This window comes from Gavialis gangeticus, unplaced genomic scaffold (genome assembly GCF_001723915.1).
Source record: "Gavialis gangeticus isolate Ggan-Ray unplaced genomic scaffold, GavGan_comp1, whole genome shotgun sequence".
NCBI classification, from domain to species: domain Eukaryota; kingdom Metazoa; phylum Chordata; order Crocodylia; family Gavialidae; genus Gavialis; species Gavialis gangeticus.
In genome coordinates, this window is record NW_017728992.1 from 207,639,234 (window position 1) to 207,648,449 (window position 9,216).

The 9,216-nt window shown below is 50.2% G+C and overlaps 1 protein-coding gene across 1 annotated transcript in view; it reads right to left on the reverse strand.

Moving 5' to 3' along the window:
• Positions 1-3,625: 3,625 nt before the first annotated feature.
• The window catches only part of LOC109305237 (lymphocyte antigen 6E-like), a 15,287-nt gene continuing 9,696 nt past the window's right edge, over positions 3,626-9,216 (reverse strand). The window contains exons 2-3 of the mRNA XM_019528243.1: positions 8,029-8,148; positions 3,626-6,163 (exon numbers count right to left, since the gene is read on the reverse strand). Coding sequence (XP_019383788.1) covers positions 5,955-6,163; positions 8,029-8,148 — 329 coding nt within the window. The 3' untranslated portion in view covers positions 3,626-5,954. The remainder of the gene's footprint in view (positions 6,164-8,028; positions 8,149-9,216) is intronic.

Consider the following 9,216-nt stretch of genomic DNA (forward strand, 5'->3'; position numbering starts at 1 on the left):
TGCTCCCTATAGACTTGAAGAAGGAGTTTTTGTTTTGTCCTTAGTTTTTGTCACCAGCCTAGACTCTAATCTGGCTTTGTCCTTCCTAATTGATTCTCTGCAAGTGCAAGCCAGGGAGGTGTACTCCTCCTTAGTAGCCACCCCCTGTTTCCACCGCCTGTATGCCGCTTACTTTTTCCTTAGGCTTTCCTGGACTTCCCTGTTTAACCAAGAGGGTTTCTTGGCCCCTTTGCCCCTTTTTCTACGCCATGGGATTGTCTGCTTCTGCGCCCGTAGGATCGCTTCCTAAAGGAACGACCATCCTTCCTGAACCCTCATTTCGCCAATGCTCTTGAGCTGTAATGCCATTTCTTCTCCTCTTCAAAGCTTTTCTCTGCGACCCTGGAGGGCTGAAGACATTTTCCTTTTTAATTGAGAGCTGAAGTTTCTATTTTGCCTTATGACTCCAGGATGTCGCATCTACTACTGCATTGTCACATCTGACACGGTGAGAGCACAAGCTGTGAAAGTCGGGCGTGTTGATCATGACACCTGTGCTTCAGCTGCTGAGACTGGCTGCTGGCGCCAAGCAGGTTTTGTGGTTCTCTCTTTCTCTCAAAAGAAAAACCACAGCAGGTCAAAATACTTTTACCACTCTGGAGTCCTATTTAAAATCATAATCACAGAAACTGAGGGTGTGAAGGGACCTCAGGAAGTCACATCTGGTGCAAACCCCTGCTCCAAGCAGAACCAGCCCCAACTACATCATCCTAGGTGAGGCTTTGTCTACCGCTGATGGTGAACACAGCAACAGCTCGGCCAAGCCTCCACGTAAAATCTTTGTGACCAAATTAAAATAACAATGCATGTTGCACAAAAATGCAAAGTGGGAGCTGGGACCATACAAAATAGAGCAACCCGAATTGGTTTTATTCTCTGTGCTAGATTATGTCAAATCAAGAAAATGGTCAACAGCGAACTGCCACGCTCATCACGTGTGCGTGTCTCTCAGAAGCCAGGAAGGCAAGAGAGCTACATATGCATTTCAATTGACCGAGCAGCTCAAGGAAACAAAAGGCTAAATATGCATCTCAAGAGAAACATGTACAAGATACAGAAAAGATGTACCTGACAAACGCTTCTCCCAACAAGCATCCTGAGGTGTAGGGTGTTAAAAATGTCTGAACCATTCAATGTATGTCTGGAGTTTGAAAAATAAACCCTCACCTGTACAAGCTACTGCAAATATGCCCCACTGATATCCAGATACCCCAAGACAGGTTTGGTGACACCTCGAAGTATCCTGTCTGACTGCTCAGGCCCATCACCTGTAAATTGACCTACAATTGCAGGGTCTGCAGAGATGCACACGTTTTTACACCTAGACATTGCAAGAGCAGGAGCCAGGCAATTAATGCTTATGATATGATGATCAACACCTTTTCCTCCCTGTTTATTTGGACTCTAACTGGCCAACTATTAAGGAAAAATGCTTTGAAGTTATACAATTAAACAGTATAAGAACTAGCAGAATTTGCCAGCAAAGTGTGCACGCCAGGAGAAGCAGAGAGAGATCACCACTACATCGCACCCAGCTTAACCAGCAACAATACATCTCTGGGTTTATCTTGTGCATTGAGACTGCCCAGCTACCATTGTGCATCGCCCTGGAAAGGATAGCAATGCACCCCAGGGTGCCATAGCTCTGCTCTAGACCCACAGGGGAGCCTCTTCGATCATGGGCTGCACACTGCGTCCATCCCTGCCTTTCTCCTGCTCACCCTGATTTGCCATTGTAGATATTTGCTGCAACAATATCCCTTGCACCAGTGGCCCACAGCTTGCCCCAGGCCTCGACAAGTGTCTCCAGTTAAAAGCCGGGTGGCATGGTGGTCAGCAAGACATAGATTCACAGATACTTGGGTCGGAAGGGACCTCAACAGATCATCGAGTCTGACCCCTGTCTGGGCAGGAAAGAGCGCTGGGTCAGACGATCCCAGCCAGATGCCTATCCAGCCTTCTCTTGAAGACCCCCATGGTAGGGGACAGCACCACCCCCCTTGGAGCCCATTCCAGGTTTGGCCACCCTTACCGTGAAGACGTTCTTCCTGATGTCCAGCCTAAATCTGCTCTCTGTCAGTTTGTGACCATTGCTCCTTGTTACCCCAAGAGGTGCCCTGGTGAACAGAGCATCTCCGATCCCTTGCTGCGTCCCCCTCATGAATTTGTTGGTGACCACAAGGTCCCCTTAGCCTTCTCTTGCGGAGGCTGAAGAGGTCCAGGTCCCTCAGTCTCTCCTCATCGGGCTTGTCCTGTAAGCCCCTGACCATACAAGTGGCCTCCTCCGGACCCTCTTGAGTCTATCCACATCCTTCTTGAAGTGCGGCGCCCAGAACTGGACGCAGTATTCCAGCTGTGGCCTGACCAGCGCCGCATCGAGGGGGAGGTCACCTCCCTGGATCTGATGCATGATAAAGTGCAGTTAGCTTTGCGGATGATGTCGTCACACTGACGACTTGTGTTCGTCTTGGATCCACTTCTGTGCGGCTGAGAGGGTCACTGCCCAGCCAGTCGATGTGCTGGATATTTTTGCGTCCTAGATGCAGCACTCTGCACTCATCCTCCTTGTACTGCATCCTATTGTGCACTGCCCGCTTTTCTAACCTGTCCGGGTCTGCCTGCAATCGTTCCCTGCCCTCCCGAGTGTGCACTTCACCCCACAATTTAGTATCGTCCGCAAACATGGACAGAGTACATATCACCCCCTTGTCCAAGTGACTGATAAAGATATTGAAGAGTACAGGGCCAAGGACCGAGCCCTGCGGGACCCCACTGCCCACATCCCCCCAGGTCAATATTGACCCGTCCACTACCACGCTCTGGGCGCAACCCCCGAGCCAATTGGCCACCCACCGGACCATGTACACATCTATGTCACAGCCTCTTCATTTATTGATGAGAATGGGATGAGATACCGTATCGAAGGCCAAAACGACATCCACCTCTACTCCTGCGCCTAAGCATTTTGTGACCCAGGTTGGTCAAGCATGATCCATGCTGGTTTCCCGGCTGCATTATTTTTCCTGCTGGACTCCCACAAATATGATCCTTCATAATCTTTTCAAAGACCTTTCCAAGGATGGAGGTGAGACTGACTGGCCTATAATTACTCGGATGGTCCTTCCTCCCCTTCTTGAAAATAGGGACCACATTGGCCCTTTTCCAGTCTGCCGGGACCTGACCTGAGCACCACGAGCACTCAACCAGCTGTGCCAGCGGCTCTGCTATGACATGGGCCAATTCCTTCAGCGCCCTCGAATGCATCTCGCCCGGCCCTGCCGACTTGAACACATCCAGTCCGTCCGAGTGACTCTGCGCCAAGTCAGCGTCGACAGTCGGTGGGCTGGTGTCCCTCTGATGCCCATCTCAGAGCCCATTAGGAGACCCGTCTTGACCCTTGTTCAGGAACACCGAGGCAAAAAACTCATTGAAGAGCTCAGCCCTGTCCCCCCCGTCTGTCACTAATTGCTCCTGCTTGTTCAGGAGGCATCCCATGCTGCCCTGCGCCTTCCTTTTACTCCCTACATACCTAAAAAAAAAAAAAAGACTAGTCCTGGGAATTAAAGGATTGACACAACCGATCCAATAAATGACAAAAAAGCTTTATTTACTTAGGACTATTTACTATTAAAGGAGCCTAAAGCAAAAGTCCAGTATGTTTATCTGTAAAAGCAATAGCAATACAGGCAATGAGGTGCTTTCACTCTTTTCAGCTTTTCAAGGCATGGATCCGTCGCTGGAAGATCAGCTGGACATGTAAGTCTTGCCTTGAATGATATCTCACTCCTGATAGCCACTTCATTCCTCTTAATACCCTATAGCTCCGCGTTTTCAAAGCATTTTTGGTAGATGAGTGAAAAAATACCAATCATGCAATAATGAACAGGAAGGTCCTGTTTTCAACCGTTCGTTATTCATTATTGGAAAGGCCCAATTTTGAGGGAGTGACCTTACTCAGTAACAAGAGGTTATCAAACCCTGCTAAGCTGGAACATGTCAGGAAATGAGTTAACGACCGGAAGAAACACACAGTGTTTTTCAAGACTTGCCCTTGGAAGATCAAGGGAACCACAGAGGAAAAACAAAAGTAAATCAGGAGACAACTATCAAGCCCCGTATGAAAAATGTCCCTTCCTGCACATAAATGTGAGTTAATTATAACGAAGTATATTTACCATAGTCATTAATCAAGGATAGACATTTAACACAGTCAAATACCAGACACGTGGGAGCCTGTTTAAAATCACCAGAGGTGTACTAAGATAAGCTGCAAGCGACACTTCATGAGTTTTTTTCTGAAAATCCTAACCGCAAACTTATCTTGCCTTGTTCTGTGAATTTGTCGGTGATATTTTGTAGTATAATTTTTATGAACACAAGTTTCCCAGTCATCGGACATCTAGTCCAACCCTCTGCTCCAAGCGGGACCAGCCCCAATCACACCATCCCTGCCAAGGCTTTGTCTATCCAGGGTCTTATACACATCCCAGGAGGGAGATGCCTGGGGGTTTAGTAGGATCCAATGTGGTCAAGAGAGTTGGCAGGGCCAGGAGGAAGAAGCTACCCACGTGTTATAGCTGATCTTGGCAGGAGTGGGGGCATCTGCCAGGAGGGGAAAGGAGCTTCCAACCTCAATCCCACTTCTTCCATTTAAGGACCCCCATATTCCTAACACAGACAGTCTGGTGGGTGCCCATCTATGTGCACAGGCTGGTTTGAGCTTTTGTTACCTCCAGAGGCCTGGACCCAATGATCTGTAAGGTCCCTTCCAGCCTCTAACAACTATGAAACTTTGGGCCTGGAATCCGCTCAGCCTTTATCGCCTTTTCTGCAGAGGAAAAACTGAGGCATCCAACCCTTTGAGGCGTTGCAATGCACAGGGTAATCCCTCAGTGGCTTCGTCCCCCTATTGAAGCCTAGCCTTTGACTTACACTCGTGCTTTGTAATGGGTCGAGTTTGTCGTGCATCATATCTGACAGGGCCTTCGTGGAGGGAAAGGACAGGGAGCAGCGAATGAGGCAACGCAGAGAAACCAGAGCTGGGCACAAAGGTGAAGGATGGCGTGGAGAGTGGGTGCATTAGGGTGATGGGGCATGGAAAGTAGGTGTTATGGGTGATGGGACAAATACAGAGCAGAAGTCTAGGGCCCAAGACACAGCGCCGATGCTCTTCTTACCCCCTCGTTTCAGCACAGAAACAAATACGCGATGCATCCAGGGTCAGACAACAACAGGAAAGGGGTTTATTCAGGCCTAGTGCCCACATGGGTGCAGTGGGGCATGATGCGGCTCATCCGTTGTCTATAGAAGAAACGTTAGCCAAGGGTTAGAGGAAACGATTTAGAAAACAGCAGAATCCAGCTGCCCGGGGAGAGGAGAAGAGAGGGGCGGGGAGGCGGGGGCTGGGCTTGCATGGCAATCATGCGTTCCTGGTATTTGGCATTTGTACAGATCCATCGCATGGAAATATCTCCGCCGCGGCGGCACCCCGCGTGGGAAGGTACCCAGTAAACGTTTTCCCTGCGAGTCCAACTACAGTTAAACGAGCCCTATCACCTGGGAAGATGGGTTAAAAACCCCACCACAGCATCCTCCACCATTTCCTGGTAGGTGCAATTGGGTTTGTCTGTGGGGGGTGGGGAGGCCTTTATCCATCTGAGCTTCCCAAATCTCGAGTACCAGAATTAGATGAGGCAACTTTCTAGATCTGCTGAGCCGCGAAGTGGGGCACCCAGTCACCAAGGCGGGCAGTGAGAGAGGAAATATTGGCTATATTGGGTCTGGGATTGTACTTAGAAGAAAGGGCACCATAGGTGGTCACAGCCTGAGAGAGCTTTGCACAAAGTGGGTGGCTGATGCCTCACTGGGGGAGCTTGGGCTCTTCAGGGCAGCAAGTCCTTTTTTCCCAGGCCCCATTACGCGCCGACCCGGAGGATACAGATGATGCTGGCCAGGATGCCCATGGCCATCACCGTGTAACTGGCTTTCACGCTGCTGGCCCCACTGATGTTGCACAGGAAGGAATCGCAGCACGTCACAGAGGCCGCCGCAAGCCCGATATTAATCCCAGCGTTTGGGCAGATGGATGCACAGCCCTTGGAGATGGTCTGCCCAGAATGGCTGCCTTCACGGGAGGAGGAAAGAGAGAGAATCAAGGTTAAAAAGTCCCCTGGAGTTCAGGTAACTTGGGAGGGGGGACGATTGTACTGAAGGAGCTAAGGGAGCGTGAGGAATGGGGAATGCGCTTCCTGCTACTTAATTGATTTAATCTCAGCGGGTTCTTGTTCGTCAAGGATGCCCAACTGCTGCGGTCGTTGCTGCGATGCTAGGCATAGGAACCAGGGCAGGAAGAGGGCCCCTGGGCACTTGCAGGCTATTGCACTTGCAAGTCTCTCTTGCACTTGCAGGCTATTGTTAGGACAAGGACTCCCCAAAATCCCCACTTCAAACCCTCACGCGCAACTAAGGTTAGGAACAGACACTGCATTTAGGCAAATCGTGGCTGGGTTTATCCCAGAGCAGAAATATCCTGGGATTGATGTGTACACACAATCACCCTTCCAATCGGGGTTTAGTGGGCGCCCAAATGCACTGCCACCTTTCTGCCATCGACTCAGTGTAGTCCCAGGATAACAGTCCAGACAGACTCTCCAGTGCCCCAGGAGGAACTGTTAGTACTTCTTCTCCCATGAACCCTTTCTGGATTTATCCCGGGATAACGGCAAAATTGCACTTTGTCCTGGGGTAAGATGGTTCATGCCATGCAACGTGTTTGCAACCTAAAAAGCACAGTACCCGACATACCAAAATAAGCCGGGGGCTGGGCCCAGAGCAGGGGCTACAGAGGGGGCTCCAGCCATCCCACATTTCACCGTAGCTCCCTCCCAGCGCTGCCCCTAAAATCCCTGTTGGTGCATCTCTACCAATATCGGTATCGGCCCCCAAAATCTCTATCGGTGCACCCCTAGAAGAGATGCTCAGAGAAACCTAGGTAAAGGACCCTAACCTCTGCTATGCAAAGCTGCCATGGTTTAAGGGAAAAACTGCTGGCTCCTAATGTGGCGACTGGTATGACCCTGAACAAGACCCTCCAGTCAGGTACCTCTGGGTTTCTAGTACCAGCATAGGTGCAGGGCAAAAATCCCTGGCCTGAGCTGTGACCAATGACCCAGTGCCTCAAAAAAAAAGGTAGAAGCACTGCCTGAAGCAGTATCCTTCGCCAGGCTTCAGCCCTGCTTCCTTTTGTGCATGCACACCCCACTGTGCCTGGGATCTGGGCAGGCGCCGGAGCCTGTGCATCCTCCCGTGCAAATGTAAATGCAAGGAAACCCCTTGCCTGCATAGGAAGTGTGTGTCTTAACAGTGCCTCCCGGCTTGTTTCTGTGCAATGCAAGGGCTGCGGGTCATGGGTGGCAGGTTTTGAATGGCCTGTGCAATGGTAGTACACTTGCCCCCCTTTCTAGTCTGGACCCAGCTATAGGACACAACCTCCCCTCCCAGGAGAGCTACAGGGTCAGGCAGCCGTGCCCACTGCTATATGTTGGGGTGACAGAGCCAAAGCAGGGGGCTGGTGACCATCGTTCCCCTCCACAGAGCAAGGCCATTTCCCCTCCCTGCAGATGAGGAGACAAGCAGCCATCCTTTTATCCCCCCTATAAATGGTGGAGAGAAGCAGACACCTTGACCAAAGCTGGTTGTAGAGACAAGGCTGCAAATAGGCAGCTGAAAATCCCTAAGCAGGATGCCTCTTTCCTCTTCCCTCCCCTAAGGACCATGGAGGGAGGAGAAGGGGACATAGTTCCCATGTCCCCGGGGTCCTGCCCCTTCATCTGGACCACGGAGGCGCTACCACACTTCCATGCCGTGGCCCCTTCTGCACAAGACGTGCAGCTCCTCCTCTGAAACCTCCCGCCTTGTTGTTTCCAGGAGCAGCAACCCCAGTTGGGAGCAGAAAACAGAAGCCAGGCAAGAAGAGGGGCCCAGACTCACCGACACTTGTGCTGAAATAAGTTGTCACGCAGTGATCTTCCCCTTCACTGCATGTCACCGGCGTCAGACAAGCCCAGTTGGAGGACGCATCTTTGCAGGAGAAGCAAACCAGCAAGTGAGCTGCAATGGGAAAGCATGTGTTGGTTCATCCCCTTCTGGAATAATGCACTGCCCTACGGTGTGATAGTGCAACTGGAAATGTCTCCAAATTGCAGCAAAAAGTGTTTCTTTAAGGCTAAAAACAGACAACTGGTTTAATTTGGGCCTGATGAGTTTGAGATTTGACTCACATCAAAATAGGGACAGCTGTTCACACATGAGGCCATCTGGATACTTCAGCAGGTATTTAATGTGGGCTAACTGGGCTTGTCCATCGCCAAATCTCAGTCAAACCGGTTATCTGTTTTTAATAGTTTGAACTGTACAGGCCTAAAGCTGGGACATAAGATCCCTCGGTCACCTCGGACTACCCCATTCTCTGTGCCCATGTAGCCACTGTCTCCTCTAAGAGATGTGCCCCCCAGACCCTAGCCGGGAAGGATGAGCTCTGCTTTTTGCAGGTCAGATGAAAATAAGGGTGAGATTTTAGTGAGGCTCAGGGTGAGACATGATGGCAGACCCGGGCTCTGCACGGGGCCATGCAGTCCTGATAGGATTGATCTTTTAAATATATATGGCCATAAGATCACAACTGTGTTGGGGCTTCTGGCTATAACTTAGAGTTGTCCCCTATTTTTATTACTGAGCACAAAGATTGCAAACTCATTAGGCAAGGGACTGTCCTTTTGTTCTGTGTTTGTACAGCACCGAGCACAGCAGAGTCCTTGCTTGTGGCTGGACCTGCTAGGGGCTACCTGGCATAATAAACACGAGATGAATAAGATAGTCTTATGTCTTAAAGGCACTGATAATTTGGGCGGAAATTTTAAAAACAATGAGAAGAAAAGCAGCTGTGACTGATGCAGTGACATTCAGGAGGATACCTGAAGTCAGGGTAGATAAGCAATGTGAAGAAATAATTAAACCCAATTAGCTGGAGTTCTGGGAAAGAATGCAGGTAGAACCAGCTGAGACTGGCTGTTCAATAACTTCCACCCCCACAACTTCCTATCCAGCATATGCAGTCACATCTTTCATTGTCTGATTGCAGGGACTGGTTTCTCAGCAGGTTTCCAAAGCAGATGGGAG